Source organism: Pelobates fuscus, chromosome 2 (assembly GCF_036172605.1).
Source record: "Pelobates fuscus isolate aPelFus1 chromosome 2, aPelFus1.pri, whole genome shotgun sequence".
Lineage (NCBI taxonomy): Eukaryota > Metazoa > Chordata > Amphibia > Anura > Pelobatidae > Pelobates > Pelobates fuscus.
Window position 1 is genome coordinate 223,608,809 of NC_086318.1, and position 26,811 is coordinate 223,635,619.

Below are 26,811 nucleotides of genomic sequence, written 5' to 3' on the forward strand. Positions count from 1 at the left end.
TCTATAAATGTTTTACGATTCTGATTCTTTTTGCTTACTGACCCGAATTAATATAGATTTGCTTCAATGGCATTGGTAACAGTTATTTGCAGGAGGGATGTCATAATTATTAATTTATTGATGTATTTGACTCTGGACATTCCTAAGGTTAATTAGACTTGATGGGCTGTGCAATACATTAGATAGATTAGTATGCCTTTATTGCAAGTCAGCATTATTGCATACATATTTTGCATCAATAGTTCAGAAACAAAAAGCTAATATTAAAGTGACATTATAGTCATCAAAACAACTTTAGCTTAATGAAGCAGTTTTAGTGTATAGATAATAATCCTGTAGTCTCACTGCTAAATTCTCTGGAATTTAGGAGTTAAATCCCTTTTGTTTCTGTCCATGCAGCCCTAGCCACACCTCCCCTGGCTGTGACTCACACTCCATGCTTGAAAAAAAAAAATGGAAAAATGTTTTAATTTCAATTAGATGCAATTTATTAAGTTCTTATTGGCTGCTCTGTAAAGTGAACTTTAATCATACACAGGAAGCTTCTATGGGGTCTACCAAGCTATCAACAATGCAGGGGATAATACATTTTAAATTAAATAGAATTTCCAATGAAGGAAGTATAAACATTAGCTGACTCTTTACAGGAAGTGTTTAGGAAGCCTGTGCAAGTCACATGCAGGGAGGTGTGACTAGGGTGCATAAACAAAGTGATTTAACTCCTAAATGCCAGAGAATTGAGCAGTGACACTGCAGGGAAATGAGCTATACACCAAAACTGCTTCAATAAGCTAAAGTTGTTTTAGTGACTATGGTGTCCCTTTAATTATTTTCTTGAAATTTCAATATCAGACACTTTTTATACTGGAAGAAAGTCTATGCATTATCCTGCTAAGTTCTTGAATGATGCTTTTGATATCCATACCATTTCTAGACGCTAAAAGAGATGATTGGCTAAAAGGAAACACAAGGAGAAAGTTACCGACATGAGATGGAGGACTTTTGTCCAAGTCAGAAATAAAATACAAAGGAAACAGGTTATACTCATTGGGTTTCCACTGGTTGTAGTGCCGTGCACTTTCTACAGTTGTTATAATCCTTGTGTACCGTACTGGATGAGTTTTGGAAATAACTTTTGAGTCCGCTAACCTCTGGGATACATTCATACGCTCTCTTAGCCTGGACGTAAGGGTTTTTCGAGGAGAAGATCCTGTTATTCCATTTGATGTTACTCTCTTGTTCATCGTGTCATCTGGGAAGTCTTGAAAGGATGTTTCTTCAGCATCACATTTACAGCATATCTCATTCACTGATCTCTTTGTCTCACTGTCACCAATTGTTCTAGGAGAAGTGTCAGGATGTGTAGTTTTAGAATTGACCGATTGGACATAGTTTGGTGCCTTATTTTCTGTAGAATAATCTTTGGCATAGCTACTCGGTTTGATTTCTTCAGTTCTTTGTGAGTTAACACTCTCACATGATGTGTGTGAACAACTGTGTAACACGTGTGGTGTCATACTGCTTTTTTTGATACTGGAAGCATCTCTTAGTCCATCTGACGGTTTGAAGTTGAGGAGCTCAATGATATCATTTATAAGACTTTTTTTCACAATGACATCATTAGAACAGTCTAAAGACAGGGCAGGGCTATAATTCACTTCCAAAAGCCATGGCTTAAGAGTTTCATCAATGAGGATGTCAAACCCCAAAAGTTCAAAGCAGTTAGAGGAAGGAGTCACAGAGGAGGCAATGGCCAAAAGTGTCATTGTCACTATATTATAAATTTTCTGCCACAGCATGGCATCATCCACATCTATACCACGAAGGTAAGACCTGAATTGAGCAAATGTCCACTTACATCCACTTCCAACTCTTTCCTTTTCTGTAGTATATGAGGTGCTATATTTGTTAATGCTGGTGTTTGTTAAATGAGCAAAAATATTATCAAGGCAACTGAGGCTAAATTTCTCTGTTGCAAACCTGACCAGTCCTTCCTGGTACACATATATAGTTAATGGGCAGAAACAGGTAACGCAAACATAAATACGCAGGTCAAATTTGTACCCAGAGATTAGTAAAGGATTTGTTATATATTTCTGTACAATTACAGCACAGTCATATGCCAAATCTTTAATATCCCGGAAAACAAATATTCCTCTTCCTCTGGACAGGTCAGTGGGCTTACAGATCCAATAGCTTGACTTTTTATTATGTTTTTCCTTCATATATTCAGCCAAAAACTTAGTGTATTCATTTGGCAAGATGAAAGCTTCGGGGCTAAACTCATAGTTGGCTGGTCCATATATGCCTTTCATGCGTTTCAGGTGTCTTGCCAAACAATCCTTCTTCATCATCTGTGCTGTTCTTGGATGATGGTTGAGTCGCTGCCATGGCTTAACATGGTCATGGTCAGATGCTCTAAATGCAGATGTCCGCCAGTGTAAGTTCCATTCAGTTAATGCTTGTTCTTGCTCATTAAATTCCTCCCAACCACGTTCAAGCAACACCTCCCGAACTACCCTGGGAGCACTGTCATTAAGTCGGAACACAAGGGGACTTGATGCATTGTCTTCTTCGTCACCATTTGCCATAGCTGGGCCTTGTGCATAGGACATATTTAACTGTAAATAAAGTTAAAACATAATGGTCACTTTAAAATTGTACATGTCTTTATAACAATTAACTTGAATTTCTTTCTTTGTGTAAACTAAAGTGGCAGTCATACAAAGAAACTGAGAAAAATTATATCAATATAATTATAATGTTTATAATATTATTTAATCGATGTCATAAATGGTGAACAAGGAAAGCTTATGACTTACTGGGCTCAAAGTGAATTCAAAGTGAATTTTTAATTTAAGGCCACAGTAGCTGAACTGAAAGCATAGCTGACATAAAGAATTTTCCAGTTTGGCTAATTTGACCTTAAATTTGAAATTCATGTTGAATTCAATTTAAATGTTCACTTTAGTAAATAACACTGTAAGTGTATGGGAAGCGATTTTTAACCAAATAACCTTTTTAGTCTGTCCTAAACACAGCAAATAGTAGACCTGAAGATTCAGTTCTGGCCGGACCTCAGCCAAATTCAGGACGTGTGGATGATCGGCCAAAGTTCCGATTTCCAGGCCACCATGTGACAAAATCTTTGAATCCAGTTCTCCTTTCTGAGTGTTGTTCCTGGCACCATAAAAAAAGGGGGAAGGAATAGAGAAGAGGCCTTTTCTTATTTTTTGGGTGGGTGCAAATAAGTAGCTTTGCTTGCCATGATGGACAAGAAGTCTGCCCAATCACATGGTCTGAATCTACTGTCCAATCAAGAGGTAGCAAAAAAAAAAAAGATTGTTGGTTAGAGGACAGCCACTAATTGTTGACTTTATGACAGATGAAGTGAAGTAATCAAGAGAGGGAAATAATGAGTAGCTATAAAACAACTATACTTCCAAGTAGGCATGTGCATGGGGAAAATATTCGGTTCGGTTCGGCATTCTGAAATAAAGGATTTTCGCAATTCGGGACTTAGGCAATTCGGCACTTCAACACTTTGGTACTTCGGCACTTCGACACTTCGGAAATTTGGCAACTTCGGCATTTCAGCTCTTCGGCACTTCGGAAATTCGGCAACTTCGACACTTCGGAATTTCAAAACTTTGGCATTTCGGCATTTCGGGACTTCGGCACTTCGGGACTTCTATTGCAGCCGCTTAGTAGATAACTCCCTAATTCCCACGATATTAGGGAGTTATCTACCAAAAGGCTGAAAGACCTAAATTGTTCTTTCAGCCAAATTTACTAATACTAAGTAAAAATTACTTAGTATTAGTAAATTTTGCCCCCACTCGCTATACCGTGAGTAGGGGCATGTCTAGTAAACAGTGAGCAGCCTGTGGCTATTCACTGTTTAAAAAAAAAAATAGGGCTTTTAAACTAAAGGGGGGATCTATTGCCCCCCCCGGCCCCCACCTCTGAGCGGTGGGTGGGGGGCCCTAAATACTAATAAGGGGGGACCTAGTGTCCTCCCCCCTGGCCCCCACCCCTGAACGGCGAGTGGGGGCCCTAAATTGGAATAAGGGGGGGACCTAATGTCCTCCCCCCTGACCCCTACCCCTGAGCGGTGGCTGGGGGCCCTGAATACTAATAAGGGGGGACCTAACGTCCTCCCCCTGAGCGGCGGGTGGGGGCCCTAAATACTAAAAAGGGGGGGACCTAAGGTCCTCCCCCCTGGCCCCCACCCCTGAGCGGTGGGTGTGCCCTAAATACTAATAAGGGGGGGGGACCTAATGTCCTCCCCTCTGGCCCACACCCCTGAGCGGCGGGTGGCGCCCTAAAAAAAATGTCCATCCCTCCCAGGTGACTAGGGGTCCCCAAACCCCTAGTCACCCCCTCCCCCCCAAAAAAATTATCCCCCTACCTACTCCGCTCACCCTAAAAATAATGAGGGGGGGACCTTTAACTAAGAACCTGTAAAAAAAAACAAAAAAACTTACCATTCGATGGTTTCTTTCTTCTAAAATCTTCTTTTTTCAGCCCCAAAAAAGGCCAAATGAAAAAACATAATAACCGACGCAATTTAAAAAAAAAAAAAACGAGCGAAAAAAATTAAATTCCATCTTCACCCATGGAGGGCTCCACGCAGACTGAGCTCTGCAGGGCGGGGGAAGGCTTATAAAGCCTTGCCCAGCCCTGCAATTAGGCTCAGAGCACTCTGATTGGTGGGTTTAAGCCATCCAATCAGAGTGCTCTGACAGGTAAATGAAGAGACTGACAGGTAAGTCTCTACATTTACCTGTCACAGCACTCTGATTGGTTGGTTTGAAATCCACCAATCAGAGTGGAGGACAGGGGGGAGGACATTAGGTCCCCCCCTTATTAGTATTTAGGGCCCCCACCCACCGCTGAGGGGTGGGGGCAAGGGGGGAGGACATTAGGTCCCCCCCTTATTTTACTGTATTTTTACTACAGGCTGCTCACTGTTTAATAGACATGCCCCTACTCACGGTATAGCGAGTAGGGGCATAATTTACTAATACTAAGTAATCTTTACTTAGTATTAGTAAATTTGGCTGAAAGACCAATTTAGGTCTTTCAGCCTTTTAGTAGATAGCTCCCTAATACCGTGGGAATTAGGGAGTTATCTACTTATTCATTCCTGTCATTACACTGACTATCCAAGTAACTTACATTTTATATGAATGTATGTTACTTGAGTGTTGTAAGTGTTGCAAATGATTACAGGTGAATCCTGGCTATGTTTGTATACTTTTTATTTAAAATTGTATACAATGTAACATTCTTCTTCTTTCACTGGGTAAGTATATTAGTACTTAGGCAATACTGTGCTTCGGAACTTCGGAAATTTCGGAACTTCGGGACCTCTGCAATTCGGCACTTCGGCAATTCGGACATTCTGAAGTACCCGAATTTCCGAATTGCCCGAAATTCGTCCAAATTCATATTCAGACCGAAACGAATTACACATGTCTACTTCCAAGGATTCTTCTAGACAATTTGACGCAGGGCTAGTGATTCTGTTAGGCCAATTAAATGGTGGCATTTGGCGCTCTTTAATAGGGAATGCCCTCAGCGACCGTAATTCCAGCTCCATGTGAGAATATTCCAGCCTGCTGTGATTAAAATTTGAGGTGTTGGGCGCATGCAGCAGCAGCACTTACACTGCTAATCACCATTCAGGCACGCTCAAGACTTTAACTGGATAATCAGCCTTCAAATGAGAAGAACAGTGCAAGGGCACATCATCCACATGCTGCAGACCCCTATGTGTTTGGATGTGTATGTACGTATTTATATGTGTATGTAAGAAACAGTGTATGTGTGTGTGTCCGTGTGTATGTGTATAGATCTTCCCTTGAGAAATATATAAATATATATTCGGCAGTGTTTTTATATAGATCTGCCCTTCCTTTCTCAAATGGTCTCATCTTTTTGTTTTATTTGCCTCTTACCCTAGTGTCTTTCTTGCTATGTGCTTGTCTTGCGAAGAAAAAAGAAAAAGAAAAAAAAAAGAAGACACTTGGGGTCTATTAACAAAGCAGTAATTTAATAAGTTTATTTTAAAACATAGGTAAGGGGGCGTGGCCGGACACCGTGCGGAATGGAGGCACACTGACGGAGCTCTGCTTCCACGGGCTTAACAACGCGGCTAATCACAGCTCTTACCGGCTTAATCTCCGACCCACACAAACAAAAAGATGTCCCAACACCGCGCAAAGAAAACTGCGGAGGCGAAAGAAAAATCTACCTTCTTTGCAGCCAGAACGCCGCAACACAAATCCGCCGACCTCCAGGCCCAAGATGGCGCCGAAACAGAGTATGACACAGAGCACGGCTGCACAGTGAGTAGGCATGGCGATAACCCCTTAACACAAAGCCTCCTACAGGCCATGCTAGATACTGCAGTTACTAGAATGCAATCCACTGTCACAGAAGCCATTAAAGATTTGAGGAAAGACCTCACTGACATAGAGGCTAGAACCTCCCACCTTGAGTGCAGTATAGAAGGCCTTAAAGGGGCACAACAAGAGTCTGAAACACGCCTCAGCAAAATTGAAGAACAACTATACTCCCATGAGACTAAATTAGCTGACGCAGAAGACAGATCACGACGTAACAACATACGCCTAAGGGGAGTACCAGAGGAGGTGGGAGCACAAGACCTAACGGCCTACGCTATAGAGATGTTCAAAGCTTTACTACCAGATATCCCAGCAGACATGTTCCTCCTGGACCGCATCCACAGGCTCCCCAAACCGCAACATCTACCACCCACCACACCGAGAGATATCCTCATGAGACTCCATTACTAACACATCAAAGACCAAATACTCAGAGCACACAGAACCAAAAAGGACTTACCTGTTCAGTTCAAGAACATCCTCATGTTCATGGACTTATCCGCAGAAACACTACGCCGAAGAAGAACCTTCAAAGCCATAGCGGACGCGCTGAGACACCATAATATCCCATACCGATGGGGCTACCTGGCCAAGCTCCTTATCTCAAAGGGAGGAAAACTCATCGCAGCAACCACACCAGCCGAGGGAATGGACCTCCTGCGACAATGGGGAATGACTCGAAACCTGCAACCATCTCCCTGAAACCCCGGAAACACCGAAGAATGGCGCCCTCAAAAGACGAGACTCACATCCCCGAGAGAAGACTGATGTTACTCGACGAAACTCAGCAAGTTTTCACATGTTAATTTTTCTCTTTTATTTGTTTACCATTAAGTTACAATGTGATGTTATTACATAGATAAAGCTTACACTACTCCATAAGTTTAAGCCCATGAGGCCCACCCCTTGAGACGGGCTGGGGCAATACGTGTAATACCCCACAAAAGCCCTTTCGAATTCCCTTCACTGCCTATACTGAGCAAAAGCTTCCAATCACCGACCACTAGGGCCGGGGCCTCTACTGCTATAACACAGGCACTTCTCTGCTCATAGAGGCAATGGTAGCTGCAGTCACTAAATACCAAACAAGAACATAAGGGCGGAGGGAAACCGGTTAACGATAAGCCCGAAGCGACCCCCGCTCGACCCGACCACTTTACCCCCACCTAGGAAGTGCCATAGTCAAGACACATACCTCTAAAAGTCACTTTTGTAAGATACTTTATTTGTTTACTGTTTATTTGCTTACCTGTATTAACCTGTTTTACTTTGTATTGATATCTATATAGTGCTACCTGGTTCCAATCCCTAAACACCCAGGTGCAGCTACCCCCTAACTGCTCCGCATAGACAATCAGACCGGACATACCGGCAGGCCCACCACTCCAACGGGACTGTACTCCACTCCTCCCCTCAAGTTAGCCAACACAACCTTGTCACGCAACTACCATATACCAAGACACATACCCCACATCCACCACCCACGAAATATGAAAATCATTACCCACAATATTCGAGGGCTGAACTCGCCCAATAAACGTCATACCCTCCTTAAAGAGCTCAAGAACACACAAATGGACATCGTCTGTTTACAAGAGACGCACTTCAAACATGGCTCTAACCCCACTCTGGGCCTCAATAATTTCCCACACCAATTCCACGCTACCTCCCCGAACAAAAGTAAAGGAGTATCGATCCTATTGAGCCACACTCTAGCCTTTGACCTAATTTCAATCGTACCCGACCCACAAGGTAGATTTCTCATCCTCATATGCTCCTTGAACAACTCCACGTACACCATAGTGAACTCTTACTAGCCGAATGACAACCAAAAGTCCTATTTGGCCTCCCTACTAGACAAAATAGAGAAACTACAAACCGGCACCACATTCCTCTGTGGTGACTTCAACCATATCTTAGACCCTATGTCAGATTCTACAGCCCGACTCTCCCTGAAACGCAAAAAACACCTACACAAGTATTGCATCTCAATCAACAAGATACTGGCATCACACGGTCTCTACGATGTCTGGCGGACCCTACACCCTAACGATAGGGAATATACTCATTACTCCCAAGTTCACAATACGTACTCCCGCATAGACGGGTTCCTTATACGCAATGCTCACCTACAACAGGTTAGATCATGCACTATAGAAACGTCCACAATATCAGACCATAACCCAGTGTCGTTAGTCCTCACAGACTCATACCAATTCAAAAACCGCAGCCCCTGGAGACTAAACGAACACCTTCTCAACGACCCCTCATTCATGGAAAAGACAAGAAACGAAATGCACCAATACTTCGAATCCAACGCCCCTAACGGCACATCTCCCGCTACTTTGTGGCTAGCGCACAAAGCAGTTATACGGGGAATCCTAATAGGCAGAGCGGCATATCTTAAAAAGTGCACACTTTGCTCTCACTCCTCAAAAAACTTCAAGACCTCCACAGATCAAACCAGGCGAATCCCGTGAAAGCTCTCCAACAACAAATACAACACGCACAAAATGAAATTAACGTAATCCACCTACGCAAGGCACACACGGCACTAAAGAGACTAAAGGCCACTTCCTACTCAATAGGTAACAAAGCTTCGAAACTGCTAGCAGCAAGACTACGGGACAAACAAGCACAAACCAGAATACCTTATCTAAACACACAACACGGGCACAAGGTAATGCAACCCACGCAAATATGTAATGAATTCGCTCACTACTACAGCACCTTATACAATTTAAAAAACGATCCTAACTCACCCCGTCCCACCCCACAATCGATAAGAACATACCTCAGTAAACTCGACCTCCCCACTATACACCCACAACAGGCAGCACAACTCATTGCCCCCATCACCACAGAGGAGGTACAACGCCATATAGATGCCATGCCCAGAGGGAAAGCACCAGGCCCCGATGGGTACACCAACACATATTACAAAACATTCAAACGTGAACTGATCGAGCCTCTTACCCATTTCTACAACGAAGCAACTAAACTAGGCTCATTCCCCAATGAGTTCCTATCAGCTCACGTCATCACCATCCCTAAACCAGGGAAACCCCCAACTTCATGCCAAAATTTTAGACCAATATCATTGCTCAATGCAGACGCCAAACTATATGCAAAAATACATGCTGACCGCCTCAAGACAATACTACCTTCCCTAATACACACAGATCAAGTAGGATTCGTAGCAGGCAGACAGGGCCCGGAAAACACCAAGAAGGTCCTTAACATATACCACCTTCTAAAACGAACCAAACAAGAGAGCATTATGCTCTCTTTAGACGCCGAAAAGGCATTTGATCGCCTAAACTGGCACTTCCTACACGAAGTCCTGTCACTTAACGGCTTTCCACCGCCCTTCCTGTCTGTGATACACGCCCTATACAGCAACCCCACGGCAACAGTGCTGACCTCAGGATTCTGCTCACAACCCTTTCAGATTACTAATGGCACCCGTCAGGGATGCCCTCTATCTCCCCTTCTATACGTCCTCGCCTTGGAGCCCCTGGCAATAGCCATTCGCAAAAACGCCAACATACATGGAGTCCCGGTCGGCCCACTGGAGTACAAACTAAACCTCTTTGCGGACGACATACTGCTCACGCTCACCCAACCACTCATATCCCTCCCATCATTACACAAAGAATTACACACATACAGTCAGCAATCCTACTACAAACTCAATATTACTAAAACGCAAGCAATGTGTCTCAACGTACCTAGATCCACAGAAGATATACTAAAATCGGCCCATGAATATGACTGGAGAATAGACCACCTAACATTCCTGGGCATTAGAATAACCAACAAAATCGCCGATCTATTCACAGCAAACTACATAAAGCTCCTCCGAGAAACTGAAAAACAACTCGCTGGCTGGAAACATCTATTCCTATCATGGGTAGGGAAAATAGCTGCGATCAAGATGACAATACTCCCCAAAATCCTATATCTTTTCCGGTCCCTACAAATCAAGATTCCACAAAGCTATTTAACGAGCCTCCAAGCAATACTACTACGTTTCAGCTGGAGTGGGAAACATCCCAGAGTCCCTAAAGCCCTGCTTTTCAGACACGTAAAGAATGGAGGAATGGGGTTCCCAAACCTAAAATTGTACTTTCACTCAGCCCTCCTCACGAATATTATCGACGCCCACTCCACCGACAACTCCCCAGAATGGGTAGCTATAGAAAGCCAGTTCTGTACCAACAAAGACCTATCTTCCACACTGTGGACCCCCCAACACACTAGACCACGAACCACAGACATGTTACCCACTACCAAACTCTTAATATCAACATGGGACAGCTGCAGAGACAAATTATGCTCAGCTCATCCATGGGCACTGGCTGCCCCAATCAAGACCCTACACCACTGCAATGGCACATTCCCGCATCAAAAATGGAGCGAAAGAGGTATCACGCACATGTATCACCTATATCAGCCTGGGGGCCTGAAACCCTTCCCAGAATTACAAACCGAGTTCACACTCCCTTCGAACTTCACATTCGCATACCTCCAACTGAAAGCGCTACTGACAGACAACTCGATTCACACTAGGAACCAGACGCTACGTACCACAGCTACGAAGTTCGAACTACAATGCATGACAGCACTATCCCCGACAAAAGCGCTTTCCAATTGCTACTACAATCTCGCAAATCCCAAGACAGATGACACCTGGAAATTCATGAGGGATTGGCAAGAAGACCTTCAAGAAGAAATCACACCACAAGAATGGAAGAAAATCTACACAGCTCATGAAGGGCTGACCACCTGCGCAGCACATTTTGAGACGTCGCGTAAAATACTATACAGGTGGTACATGGTGCCCTCTCGATTGCATTCCATGTACCCAGCAACGACTGACATATGCTGGCGCTGTAACTCACATAGAGGCACAATGATGCATATTTGGTGGTCCTGCAACCCAGTTAACGAACTTTGGAAATTAGCAGAACGCTTGATTCATGAAATTACAGACTGCTCCTTACCGCACGAACCAAAGATAATACTTTTACGGTCAATACCAAATAACATCCCCAAACCAGAAAAAAAAATGATATACATCATTCTGAGCACAGTGTCCACCTTAATAGCGAGAAACTGGAAGACCCCTGCTCTCCCCTCAACCCAAGAAATTACTACCCTGATTTCGACAACTGTCGACTACGAACTCCTAATGTGGAACCAAATGAGGATAGGGAAACTGAGCCCGTCCATAGACGAGATGTGGCGTACCTACCTACTAAAACAGCCTACACAAATTCCCAAAGCCTTACGCGAAGAAAGGCTAACATAAGTCAAACTACAGAGTTCACAGCCACGAGGATCCTATCCATCCTAGACACAACATACCTACACATCACGAGACTATGCGAGACCCCTGTCAAGCTGTCAGCCCCCCAGATGACCCCTGCCCGGTCGGACTGTACCAGGACTCGGAGCCACTTCAGCTGCCCCCCCTTCCTTATTCTTTATCAACCTATTTTCCCACCCTCTCCTATGCCCCTCCCCCTATCCATTAAGCCTTAGCGACAAAACCTGAAGAGTACCATGACAACACGCTCTAAACATCTGCACAATCTCATAAACCAGAACGTTACAACGGAACTACCTTACGCAGGCACCTACGATTGCTCAGACCACATAAGCAGAGGAAATCCACAAACCCCATTGGGCATGGGACAGTAGACCAAACTAAAACCCTAATCTGACAGACCCTTTAGACAGCACCAAAGACAGAAGGTCAAGAGCAAATTAACACATCACAGGGGCAACTGGCGGACACTTGATCACCAACCTCCCACAGTTCCTATACCACACATCAATGGTTAACCTGACGTACGAGCCTACCACGCACGACCCGAGCTGTCTATACTAATAACAAGTTCTGACATGTTATGTAATAATATTCCCATAGTACGAAATGTATACTATGTAATTTGGAAAGTGTGTCATACTGTATAAGATCGTTTTGACTCCCCGCCCCTCTTCTCTTCTGTATCCCTATATTTTCAGAAAATAATAAAAACTAAGTTATAAAAAAAAAAAACATAGGTAAAAATAGCAAAGTTAAAAACTTCATCAACTTGCGGGAGATGGAGATTATTTTAAACTTTTCTATTTTAGCCTCACTATTTAAAGGGACACTGTAGGCACCCAGACCACTTCAGCTGGGTGCAAACTCACATCAACCTTAACCCTAGAGTGGTAATTATTGAAGTTTTTATAAACTGCAATAATTACCTGCAAGGTTTAACTACTCCTCTAGTGGCTGACAGCCACTAGAGGGACTTGAAGGTGACTTTTGGTTGCCTAAATGACACTGGATGTCCTCACGCTATGCATGAAGAATTCCTGCATCAACGGAATCCCGCCCGCCAGCGGACATCGGTGGGGGAGGTGCGTGGGTGAAGCTAAGCCAGCGCCAAGGGAAGTGCACCACTGGGGTGGACCTTGACAAAGGGAGAAGCTATAGTGCCAAGGCAACAGGGCCGGACTGGAAACTAAAAGCAGCCCTGGAAAAAAATTATATACCAGCCCAATAATGCGTCGCGCCAGCATAGTGTTCTGATATAGAGGGTGAAAAAATAACTTGAAATTGAAAACTCTTACTCCAACGAAAGAACGCATATAGGACTTCAAAATAAACAAAAGAGTGCCTTTATTTTAAGTAGACGTACATTTGCATGTAATCAATGTTTCAGTACAACTACTTTGGCCTATTAAGGACATTTTAGCAATGATACTGAAATGCTGAATGTCTGCAATTGCACAACTAAACAAAAATGAAGTTAGCTTGTTTATTTTGAAGTTCTATGGGTGCGCTCTAAACTTTAAATATGTTATGGTGCATGAGTATGCAACTAGCAACAAGATTGGGCCAATACGTGCTCATTACATATATATATATATATATATATATATATATATATTAATGACATTTATGTGTGTATTATGCATATATAAATGTATATTACTATATGTGTAAATATTATAGGCATAATTATATGTTACTAATACACACATCTATATATATATATATATATATATATATATATATATATATATATATATATATGTGTGTGTATTACTGTCAGGATCACATCAATTTACGTCTATTACCTTTACCTCGTTTAGTGTATCTTGTCTCCAATTGTCTCCTTTTTTTCACTTACAGCGACCCTTGTGCATCTTTTACTTCATCCCAGTCCCTGTGTTTCTTTTTACCCTTCTCCAGCCTCTGTATTTCTCTTTCCCTAGCCCCTTTTGCGTTGTTCTTAGCCCCAGCCAACAAACCTTCTGTGTCTCTTTCTCCCCTCTCCTCCCTGTCTCTCTTCCCCCTCTCCTCCCTGAGTTTCTCTTCCCCATCTCCTCCCTGTGTCTCTCTCTTACCCCTCTGTCTCTTTGTACCCCCATCCCCTGTGTCTCTCTATTACCCCTCTGTCTCTTTGTACCCCCACCCCCTGTGTCTCTCTATTACCCCTCTGTCTCTTTGTCCCCCTTCCCTGGTGTCTCTCTATTACCCCACCTGTCTCTGTGTCCCCCCTTCTCCTGTGTCTCTCTATTACCCATCTCTTTGTCCCCCAACCCCTATGTCTCTCTATTACCCCTCTGTCTCTTTGCCCCCCCCTTCCCTGGTGTCTCTTTATAACCCCATCTCTTTGCCCCCCATCCCCTGTCTCTCTATTACCCCTCTGTCTCTTTGTCCCCCCCCCCTTCCCTGGTGTCTCTCTATTACCCCTCTCTTTGTTCCCCCATCCCCTGTCTCTCTATTACCCCTCTGTCTCTTTGCCCCCCCCCCTTCCCTGGTGTCTCTTTATTACCCCATCTCTTTGTCCCCCCATCCCCTGTCTCTCTATTACCATTCTGTCTCTTTGTCCCTTCCCTGGTGTCTCTCTATTACCCCTCTCTTTGTCCCCCCATCCCCTGTCTCTCTATTACCCCTCTGTCTCTTTGCCCCCCCTTCCCTGGTGTCTCTCTATTACCCCTCTCTTTGTTCCCCCATCCCCTGTCTCTCTATTACCCCTCTGTCTCTTTGCCCCCCCCCTTCCCTGGTGTCTCTTTATTACCCCATCTCTTTGTCCCCCCATCCCCTGTCTCTCTATTACCATTCTGTCTCTTTGTCCCTTCCCTGGTGTCTCTCTATTACCCCTCTCTTTGTCCCCCCATCCCCTGTCTCTCTATTACCCCTCTGTCTCTTTGCCCCCCCTTCCCTGGTGTCTCTTTATTACCCCATCTCTTTGCCCCCCCCCCATCCCCTGTCTCTCTATTACCCCCCTGTCTCTTTGTCCCCCCTTCCCTGGTGTCTCTCTATTACCCCTCTCTTTGTCCCCCCCATCCCCTGTCTCTCTATTACCCCTCTCTCTTTGCCCCCCCCCCTTCCCTGGTGTCTCTTTATTACCCCATCTCTTTGCCCCCCATCCCCTGTCTCTCTATTACCCCTCTGTCTCTTTGTCCCCCCCTTCCCTGGTGTCTCTCTATTACCCCTCTCTTTGCCCCCCCATCCCCTGTCTCTCTATTACCCCTCTGTCTCTTTGCCCCCCCCTTCCCTGGTGTCCCTTTATTACCCCATCTCTTTGTCCCCCCATCCCCTGTCTCTCTATTACCCTTCTGTCTCTTTGCCCCCCCCCTTCCCTGGTGTCTCTCTATTACCCCTCTCTTTGTCCCCCCCATCCCCTGTCTCTCTATTACCCCTCAGTCTCTGTGTCCCCCCTTCCCCTGTGTTTCTATTACCCCTCTATTTATCCCCCCTTCCCCTCTATTTGTCCCCCCTTCCCCTCTATTTGCCCCCTTCCCCTCTATTTGCCCCCCCTTCCCCTCTATTTGTCCCCCTTCCCCTCTATTTGTCCCCCCTTCCCCTCTATTAGTCCCCCCCTTCCCCTCTATTTGTCCCCCCCTTCCCCTCTTTTTGTCCCCTTCCCCTACTTTTCTCTGTACCTGCTGCTACAGGAGGACTGAGGGAGGGGGCGGAGCTAACTCCCATGCTCCCTCGCGGTTCCCATAATTCCCAGCACAGCCACATCATAGAGTAATCCCTATTCTATGATGTGTAGATGCTGGGAATCATGGGAACCGCGAGGGAGCTTGGTAGTTAGCTCCGCCCCCTCCCTCAGTCCTCCTGTGCTGACAGCTATGCTGCTGTCAGTATCAGTGAGTGTGCCGCCGGATCGCTTAGGCGGCCGCCCGGCACACTCACTGATACTGACAGCAGTACAGCACAGGAGATGGGGCCGCCGGCCGCAAGGTGAGTAATCACCTCATAGTGTGCCGCCGGACCGGCCACCCGGCGGCACCCACATGCGGCCGGCGTGCGCGATATTATTAAAATATAGGGAGCAGGGCTCCCTCTCCATCTCCAGCCCCCCAGGTGCCGCGGCCCACCGGGAAATTTCCCGGTATCCCGGTGGGCCAGTCCGGCCCTGCAAGGCAACAAGTTTGTTTTCCGGGCACTATAGTTTTCCTTTAATTAACAGACCTATTTGGGGGGAAATACTATGAAGAAAAACAAAACAAAAAATACTGTGAAAAGGGCAAAAGACACTAACAAAAAAGTGACAGATTGGAAAGATTAAGTAGAGACGAGTAGGCAGAGATTGCAAGTGGAGTAAAAACCAAGGGAAATTTGAGAGGAAAAGTGTAGACAGTTTTGCTTAGCAAGAGGAATGGAAAAGGAACAGTTAAAAAGGAATAATCAGACACAGAGACTATGGGTTTATTTATCAAACACCAAACTGTAAGAAAGAGAAAATTGCTAAATTTAGGCTAAAATAGCTGATTTGAAAAATGTAGTGAACATCTCAGAGAATTGAACTGTATCTCATGACAAGGCAGCAAATGGATTTTTGACAAAAGCAGCAGAAATACTTGCATCTGCTCTGACCTCAACTTCTGATGAGATAGACAAGCAATGATCCTGTGTATTTACCCTTGCTGTGCTAGTGTTGGAAAGGGAGGTAGCCTGGGTCAAGTGGTGTATCCTGGTTTTGTGCTGCCTTAGGCATGACAAAACTCAGGCACCACTTCCCCCCACCCCCCCTTCTAAATACACACACATTCACTGACAGACACGCATACAGTAGCTAACAGACATACACACTCACTAACAGACACATACAGTCACTAGCAGACACACACATTCACTAACAAACACGCATACACTCTCACTAACAGACACACACATAGTAACACACTCCCTGACATACACACACTCACTAACAGACACACACTAACACACACACACACACACACACACACTAACAGACACACACACACACACACACTAACAGACACACACACACACTCACATTAACACACTCACTTGTTTTTTTTAAATTCAACACCCCCAGCCTCCTTACCATTGGGAATGCTGGGGGGATTCTCCCTTTCCCTGGGGATCCAGTGGCTGCTGGGCGGGCTCCCGGCATCACTCAGCGGCGCGCTAGGGAGCTAAGCAGAGAGCTCAGGGGAAAGTGCTCCCTCGCCAGCGCCGCCCGCACGGATTTTTACTTAGCCGCCTGCCTGCCTGGACTGTTAGCCGCCCCCTGGAAAATGCCGCCCAAGGCAAATGCCTTGTTTGCCTCACGGCTAATACGTCCCTGCCTGGGTCATTGATTCTATTGAGACTAGGTTTACCTTTATGTTCTATTTAGATAGAAGCTGCTGCCAGGAGTACTTTAAACAACTTTGAAATATGAAATGGGAAATATTGGCAGGCATTATGTCATTGATCCTAGTTACACAGTTACATAGTAATCTAAGTAATCTAAGTTACACAGTTACATAGTAAAAAAGACTCAAGTCTATCAAGTTCAGAACTAGTGTGAGCCTAGGCTACCAATATTAATTTGTTAAAAGTTATTTAAGTTAATTTTGTTAACAGTTTAGAAGAAAGAAAATCCTTTATTTAGGGACTGAGATTTTCAGTAACAAGAGAAAGGAAAGTTTGCTTCCCTAACCTGGGTCATTGAGTCTACTGTGAGACTGTTTCACTTTCTGCTGTATTTAGCTAGAAGTTGCTGCCACTTAAAACAACTTTGAGTGGGAGATAGAAGATTGGCAGGCATTTTGTCATTGACTAGCCTGGAGGAAAAGAAATCCTATTATTATCCAGGGTGTCAGCCATGAAGCATTGTGCAGTGTTCCTTAACAGAAAACACAATAACTCTACAGCTATTCATTCACCAAGGACAAACTTATGTTTGCAACACAAACACCTAAATTTGCTTAATAAAGTTGTGTTAGTTTAGCCATTATCCAATGCACAATCATTAATAGCCCAATAACCCCATTTATTGTAATAAGAAAAAGAAACCCACGATCATCAATGATACGTATTAATCCCAAGTATAAATTGAGGAAGGGTAGGGGAAGGTGTCATGTTCCCCAATCCAGTTTTAGCAGTAGTGCCATAACCTATAAGAATCTGAACACATCTTACACAGTCATGAGGACAGCTGACACTTCCTCTACTGCTGCTTCCAACATCACTGCTACCTTTACCACTATAAGTAGTATTCGGCATCATAATAGCGGAATTGGAAGCATGCCTGTTAGTCCAATTCACCAGCCAGGAGGCTTTTCATGCTGCAATAAATGTTGCTGCAACTTCCACTGGCACTACAGTTCCTTTTACTGCAGCTAGTTTAAAGGACCACTATAGTGCCAGGACAAAAACTCGTTTTCCTGGCTCTATAGTGCCCCCCTCCCGCCGGGCTGAAGGGGGTTAAAAACTTATCTTTCTCCAGCGCCGGGCTCCCTCGTCGCTGGGTAATCTCCTCATCCTTCGGTCGTCATCGGCTGAATGCGCATGCGCGTCAAGAGCCGCGCGTGCATTCAGCCAGTCCATAGGAAAGCATTCAGAAATCCTTTCCTATGGACGCTGGCGTCTTCTCACTGTGAAAATAAGTGAGAATCGCAGAAGCGCCTCTAGCTTCCGCGATTGAGACAGCCACTAGAGGCCGGATTAACCCTAAAGTAAACATAGCAGTTTCTCTGAAACTGCTATGTTTACAGCAGGCAGGGTTAACCCCAGATGGACCTGGCACCCAGACCACTTCATTAAGCTGAAGTGGTCTGGGTGCCTATAGTGGTCCTTTAAGTGTTACAACTTCTGTGTTTTCTGGTGCTCCTTTGGCGCAAGGGATGGAACCAGTGAAGTTGATGTCATTGTTTGTGTTACTTCCAATTCACCCCCCACCCCCACCCCCCCAAGAAGCAGCTAAGGGAGAGCTCTGCAGAGACTTTGTTGGTGCCATCACACAATGAAATCTGGTAGTCTAATTACTGTACATTTTTCCATTACCTAGAACATGATACAAATGCAAATGTTTATATTTGGTGTGTCTGACCATTGTGGTGTTATCGACAAGCAACAAAGACAGCTTCAATTCCCTCTAACAGCTGTGTTTAGATTTCAATAAACAAATATAATATATTAAATGATGACAGTGGCATTCTCCTGAATGAGAGCAAAGTGTTTACTTTTTATTACAAATGAACCTATGTACACAAGCGATATTATTAACTAAAAGCTTTTTAGTAAATGCAGTTCAAACTTTGCTTTAGTAACATATGACACTTTTATTTCAGGTAAAGCACCATATTGTTATGTAAAGCAGATTCTCGTCTGGTCATGTCTAGTGACGCAAGGACATAAAACAAGAATTATGTTAATGTTTGCTTGGCAGACAATGTTACTCATTCCTGAAAAACCAGATTAATAATATAACCTATCCAGGAAATGAGAAAATACACAGTTACTGTTTAAATGAGAAGTGCCCTTAATTATCCTGTTGTATTAAGCAGAAAGTAAATAGGTGCTATACAATCACTCACAACTGTTTATTTAAGCCATATCCTCAAACAAAAAAAAAGTAATAAAGGACCACTTCAGTCACCCAGGCCACTTCAACGCAAGGAAATGGCCTGAATGCAGTATTTCTGTCCTCTTAACCCTGCAATGTAATACATTGCAGTTTATTTTAGAAACTACAATGTTATCTCTTCTTCAAAGAGGAAGATAAAAAAGATGAAGAGAAGGAGGAGGAGGAGAAAAGGAAACGATATCGGAAGATACCGAAATCCTTTGGGAACTGGTTACAGGCGTTTTGCGTGCTGGCCAGTGTGTTGGGTGAGAAATCCCCCGGTTTATGCTCCTCCCTGTTCTGCTACTTGGACGGAATCTGGGAAGCGTACCGCACCTATGGAGGAGTGGCATGGTGGCGGTACGATGAGCAGTTGCGGCAGCGGCTGGCGGCCAACCCAGGTATGAGGTGGGACCAAATGGACCTGCCTCTGTGGATGAAACTCATGATGGCGCAGAAAGCGCAGCCCTTTCAGCAAACGGCCGGCGCAAAGGGGCAGTCCGCCTCGTCGGCCGCCTTGCAAAAGGGCTTCTGCTGGCTCTTCAACGCCAGTGTAAATGGGGTGCCATCTGCCGCTTCAAACATGAGTGTTCGGGCTGTGGCGGCGCCCACGGGCTCCACAGATGCTTTAAGAAGCGGAAGTCGGGGAATGCTGGCGTCCCTACCGCAGCTGGGGGTGGATGGGGCCTCCCCTGCCTCGGGGCTTCACTCCGGTGAGGCTCGACGCGATGGGGCTGTGGCTAAGCCGCTACGGTAACAGGGCGGATGCCGCGGTGCTCAGGGAGGGTTTCGAGCTCGGGTTCTTTATCCCATTCAGGGACAGGGTTGGGACGGGGGGACTGCGCAACCTAAAGTCGGTGGCGAAGTTCCCGGGGGTAGTGCGGGACAAACTGGAGAAGGAGGTGCTGTTGGGTAGGATGGCGGGACCGTTCCCGGCACCGCCGTTGGAGGGTCTCAGGGTTTCCCCCTTGGGGGTGGTGCCCAAGAAGGAACCGGGGAAGTTTAGGCTCATTCACCACCTCTCCTATCCGAAAGGAGCGTCGGTGAATGACGACATCGACAGGGAACTGTGCTCGGTCTCTTATGCATCATTTGACCGGGCGGTCGAGCTGGTAAGGAGAGCCGGGCGCGGGGCGCTGATGGCTAAGGTGGACATTGAGGCCGCATTTCGGCTTCTCTCGGTCCACCCGGTATGTCATCATCTGTTGGGGTGCTTCTTCGACGGGGGTTATTACGTGGACTTATGCCTTCCGATGGGGTGTTCCATCTCCTGTGCCTACTTCGAGAAATTCAGTTCATTTCTCGAATGGGTGGTGCGGGTTGAATCGGGTAGCGGTGCGTTGGTGCACTACCTGGATGACTTTCTCTGCGTGGGGCCGGCGGACTCCCCGGCGTGCCTGCACATGCTCAGAACTGTCGAATGGGTTGCGGGCCACTTTGGTGTACCGCTGGCAAGGGAAAAAACGGAGGGCCCGGCGGCATGCCTTAGTTTCCTGGGACTGGAGATAGATTCGAGGCTCGGGGAATGTCGGTTGCCGGCTGCGAAACTGGAAGGTTTACGGGGTGCGGTGGCCGTGGTGGCGCGGGCTCGCAAGGTGACCCTGCGGCAGCTGCAATCTCTAGTGGGGATGCTCAACTTTGCATGCCGGGTGATCCCGATGGGTCGGGTGTTTAGCCGCAGCCTATCAGCTGCGACGGCAGGGGTGCGCTCCCCGCACCATTTCATCCGGGTGTCGATGTCCATGCGGGCCGACCTGGCGGTGTGGGATGCCTTCCTGCAGGACTTTAATGGAACGGTGTTTTTTCGGCAGGAGGGTGTATCGGCGGCAGAGTTGGAATTGTTCACCGACGCGTCGGGTAGCATTGATTTTGGGGCCTATTTTGCGGGACGATGGTGTGCGGAGAGATGGCCAGAGGCATGGAGGTCGAGCCCCCTCATGCATAACCTGGCTTTCTTGGAACTGTTCCCGCTGGTCGTCGCAATGGCGCTGTGGGGGGATGGGCTGAGGGATTGGAAGGTGGTCTTTTTCTCGGACAACATGTACGTAGTGCACGCAGTCAATAACCAGTCCGCAGCGTCAAAACCGGTGGTTCGGCTGCTGCGACGTCTTGTTTTGATGTGTATGTCACTTAACGTAGTCTTTCGCACGCGCCATGTGCCGGGGTATTTGAACGAAGTGGCTGACGCCTTGTCTCGTTTTCAGTGGTCCCGATTCCGGAAGGCGGCCCCGGAGGCGCTGGACGTGGGCCAGACGTGCCCAGACGAGATATGGCATCTAGGAGCGTCTTGCTTGGGGGATTAGTGAAGGCTTCGCTGGCGCCGGCCACTTGGGCCGACTAAGATAAGGTTTGGAAATCTTAGGAACAGTCACTACGAGGGCTGGATCAAGGGTTGGTGAGGGAATCGCGCCTGGACGCCTTTTTGTGGTTTGCCTTTCGGCTTCTAGCGGGGGGAGGCGTCCCCCGCGGTGGTTGATAGGTCCATGGCGGCGATAGCGTTCTGGTTTCTCCTCCGAGGGGAGGAGGATCTGACCAAGACCTTCGTCATTAGGCAAGCGCTCAAAGGGTACCGGAGGGGCCGGAGATCTCCCGACACTAGGCGCCCAGTGTCGGTGCGAGTGCTGGGGGACCTGATACGGGTCCTGCCGGAGATTTGTTTCGACGGGTTTGAGGTGTCACTGTTCTGGGCCGTTTTCCTCCTGCCCTTTTTCGGGGCCTTCCGGATTGGGGAGTTGGTGAGCGCCAACCGAGCGGTTTCCGGGGGTTTGCAGTTTTCAGGCATTCGGGTGTTGGAGAGTAAGTTGGTGCACCTGGCCAGGTCCAAGACGGACGTCAAGGGAAGGGGCAGGGATGTAACACTGGGGGACGATTTAGTGAAGCGGATTGGGAGGTGGGAGTCGGTGAGGTTCCGTTCCTATGTTCGCTTGGGCTTATTGGACTGATATATTGGGCTGGTGGGGATCCGAACGGGGACGGGGTGTCTGACAGTCTGTTTATTTCTTCCCCAGGCTGGGTCGCATGGATCGTGGGACACTCTTTTGTCGTTGGGGCGGAGAGGAGGGCCGCAGCTCGAGCTCAAGGCCAGCAGCTGGGCTTTCCCAGGGAACACCTGTTAGTGCGATGGTTTGGGTACAGGGGAGGTTGCTGGGGGGATGTCTGCGGGGCCGTGTTCAGGATGGTGGCCAGTGGGCGGAGGCCTGATCTGCTGGTCATCCATGCCGGGGGCAACGACTTGGGTCTGACGCCGCAGCGTTGCTTGGTAAAATGGATGAAGCAGGACCTCAACAAGTTGAGGGACCTGCTTCCGGAGGTGATGCTGGTCTGGTCGGAGATGGTCCCAAGGCGACGGTGGCGGCACGCTCGGGACCCAGGGGCCATAGACAGGTGCAGGAAAAAAGTGAACAGCTTGATGGCAAGCTTTGTTCGGAAATTGGGGGGGGGGGGTAATGGTGCGGCACAGTGAGTTGGAGGATGGGCTACAGGCAGGGCCGGTGCTAGGATTTTTAGTTACACAGGCGAAGATGCATTTTGGTGCCCCCAACCCTCATTAAAAAAAAAATGCATCTTCACCTGTGTGTCTTTCCTCCCAAGCCACAGGCACACAGGCATAATTTTTCAGTCACACAGTCAAAGTCATACAGGTACACTGTCATACAAAGACAGCAATAATCATACAGAGACATACAGACACATACAGTCAGAGACATACAAGCAGAGATATACATGCATACAGAGACATGCAGGCATATAAAGACATACATGCATACAGAGGCATACCGCCATACAGACACATACATACAGACAGGCATACAAAGACATACACACATACAGATACATGCATGCATACAGAGACATAACATCATACAGACACATACATATAGACAGGCATACAGACACATACATACATACAGAGGCATACCGTCATGTAGACACATACATACATACAGAGGCATACCGTCATACAGACATAAACATGCATACAAAGACATACAGAGACACACACACACACATACGTACATACAGAGACATAAAGGCATACAGTTACATACATGCATACAGAGACATATATACAGACATTCAGAGACAACCATACATCCAGTTACATACATGCATACAGAGACATACAGAAACATACTCACATGCGCACACACACACTGACATACACACTCACACACACAAACTCATAGACACACTTACACACACACTGACAGACACACATACTCACATGCACACACACACTGACAGACACACACAAACTCACAGACACACATACACACTGACATACACACTCACATACACACACAGTAATTAATAATCTAAATTAAATGTAAGTGTCCCACCCAGCCTCCCTACCTGGAGAGCTGGCGTGGGTCTCTCATTGGTGGTCCAGTGGGGCTGCTGGGAGGCGTGCGGCACAAGTTGATTAGGAGGCGGCGAGGGAGCTCTCTGATCTCTCTGACCGGCTCCCTCGCAGGCTGTTTTCTGATGCCGCGGGAGCCGGAATATGACGTCATATTCCGGCTCCCGCGGCATCAGCAAAAGGCGCGCGAGGGAGCCGGTCAGAGAGATGAGAGAGCTCCCTCGCCGCCTCCTAATCAACTTGTGCCGCATGCCGCGCCGCTCCGCTCCGCTCCGGGGATCCAGGAGGTGACCAGGCAGGAGGGAGCACTTCCCTCCTGCCGGTCACTGGAATTTTGCGCCCCCAGAGCCGGTGCGCCCTAAGGCGGCCGCCTGTGCCGCCTTATGGACGCGCCGGCCCTGGCTACAGGGGTACTACCACCCAGACGGTGTTCATCTCTCGGCTGTGGGCTGGGATCTGCTGAACTTGGGTTGGCAGGAAGGGATGCAGAAAGTACTTTTTCTCAGGGCTTAAGGGGTCAAGGTCTGAGCTAGTGGCGAGATGGGGAGCTGAAGGAGAAGAAATAGGCTCCCCAGGAGGAACCGGATGGAATTGGAAAATGGTGGACATTGGTGGTTGGTAGGTTTCGAGTCCTGTCGGTGGCTCAGAACCTGGTGGGGTAGGGGTATCCGGGTATACCCCTGCCGTGGTTAATTGATGTTTTGGCACTTTAAATTGGTTCATGTTGGACTAATGTGATATGTTATGTATGATATTGTTAATAAAGCTGTGGACAATTTTTCCCATATATCTCTAGTGTCAGTGCATTATTGGGTAAGGTATGTGGGTTGGTTGTCCTGGATTCCGACTGCCCATATGGCGACTATACACCAGTCAAGTGTATGCATGAAATGGTTACTGTGAATGGATCTGGGGTTAATGGGACACTGTAGTTACTATAGCCATTTCATCTTTTTGAATTGGTTATAGTGCCTGGAGTCCCCTGGCACTGTTTCTCCATTCAAAGTTAAAACATTTTAGAGCAGTTTAACACTAAATAAGGCTCCTTGGCCAACCACAGTCTGGCCCCTTCTGGATGTGCGGCTTGTAGTCATAACCTTCATACCGTCAGATGGAGATCTGACTGGCTAAGAGCAGTCAGCTGACATTCGCAATCAATCACAGCTACCCATTGCTGCTCAAGCTAATGCTTCCTCATTTAGCATTAAACAGAATTAAAACTTTAAAAACTGTTTAATGCTGAATATAATTATGGTACCAGGGGATTCCCGACACTCAAACTAGTTTAATGAGATGAAGCAGATACAGTGCCTTCAGTGTCCCTTTAAGAGGTGCATATCTGGGGGCTTTACCCTCCGAACGCCCGCTAGCAATACCCAATATATGGAATATGGCATGAGTTAATGTCTCTTAAGAAAGTTACGGATACAATGTATGGGCACTTGTCATTCCAAATCCCTTTACATATCTTGTGGTTGGGGTTTTGTGAACAGACTGACTTGACATTATCTAACAAACCTGTAATTATATTAATTGAGTTGGGGACTGTGCACTCCCAATACTTACCTAAACTGGCACTGGAGCTAAAAGTTAGGCAATTCCCAATACGTATTAATAAAAGGTATGTGTCAGAGGAAGATTATAGTTTACTTTAGTACCAGCACCAGAAGTGCGAGAATAGGTGTAGTTATCATCAAATTATCAATTTGGAAGTTTTACCGAGGCACCCTCAATAATTATTTCAAATAACTCTTTAAAGTAGGATAGTTAATAGCATATGTTTTGATATTCTGTAGTAAAACATGTAAGATCAAGGGTTTACCAGGCTAAAATAAAACCTGGGTGATTCAATAATTTTGTGTAATTTGGTGAGTTTTGCATTTATTCTAACTGAAGGTTTGGTTCCTATTTAAAAGTGAATGAACCGAGACAAGGAGTGAGTGAAGTTAAAATCCATTCCCCATGCCCTGAGGAGAAAGAGATACCTGATTGGTCAAAAAACAATCACGGCGACAGTCTCTGGGCAAATCTGAAGAAAGTTCCATGTATGATTCAGTCAAACAAAAAGAAAGAGGTTCTGAGATAAAGTAAGCGGGTGAACTGAGATTGATGAAAGGCATGTAAAATTGAGGAGTAGAAAATGTTTTATAGCTTAGTAACCTCTCTTTTCCATTTTGTTTTTAAAGGTAATGCCAGAACAGCAAAGAATAATGGCAATGCCGATGTAATCGTTTTTTAACATTCGACAAAGCTGTATAACCCATCAATAACTAATGCCAGGCATATCAAGCTATAAAAGAGATTCTCGCACCTCGGGTCCTTAAAAGGTTAAAAAAAATATCATAAACTCTCTAATAAACGAGAGGCCATTGCCTTCAATGTATAAAGCAGTACATTTGACAGTCATCATTACCATCCACACCACTGAATAATAATATACTACTTAAAGTGAAATTAGAAGTTAAAAGAGTAATATTAGGCTCAGATAATAATTTGATATATCGGTCTGCCTGTCTATCTATAGATCTTAATAATTAAATTAACAGTTGATAATACCCAGCAATAATGAAGTCAAACACTTCATTGACAAGAATACCATTTAGAATAAATAAAATTAAACTCTTTGTCAATTCATGGTTTGATGTGGTGATGTAAAAAACAAACTACATATCTTAATCTTATAATCATTTCATTTCCTCTAAAATGTTATTTTATATAGCTTGGTTACAGTTTCCTACCTTGAAATAACTGTTCCCAAAGAGACAGAAAGTTTGACATTGTATGCCACAGTTTCTCTTCCCCTGATCACTTAATGTCTAGCTGTATATGAGCAGCAACGTCTTAAATGCTTCCTGACCCCCTCCCCTTTTTGAATACCGCCCTTGTGCATGGCACTAGTCAGGTTGCTACGAGACAGTGTCTCACTTTAAATGACAAAGGACTTTTCATTTCAAAGAAAGATTGCTGTCATAGAAGAAAACCACCAGCATAAATGACATATAGTTTGACTGACTCATAACTGCTGTAAAGTACATAATTATTACTTAAGGGGAAACTGCCACCAAAAAAATATCAAATATATTTCATTTTATTAAACTGTGAAAATGTTTTAGTTTTAATCTTTTTTTTTTCAATATAATTTTTTGACATAGACTTT

The 26,811-nt window shown here is 45.7% G+C and overlaps 1 protein-coding gene across 1 annotated transcript; it reads right to left on the minus strand.

Moving 5' to 3' along the window:
- Positions 1-339: 339 nt before the first annotated feature.
- Positions 340-26,479, minus strand: TTLL2 (tubulin tyrosine ligase like 2). The gene is made up of 2 exons (XM_063441179.1): positions 26,393-26,479; positions 340-2,621 (listed from the first exon to the last, which is right to left on the minus strand). Exon 2 carries the CDS (start codon positions 2,613-2,615, stop codon positions 849-851), a length of 1,767 nt encoding a protein of 588 aa, XP_063297249.1. The 5' UTR covers positions 2,616-2,621; positions 26,393-26,479; the 3' UTR covers positions 340-848.
- Between the last annotated feature and the right edge of the window lie 332 nt (positions 26,480-26,811).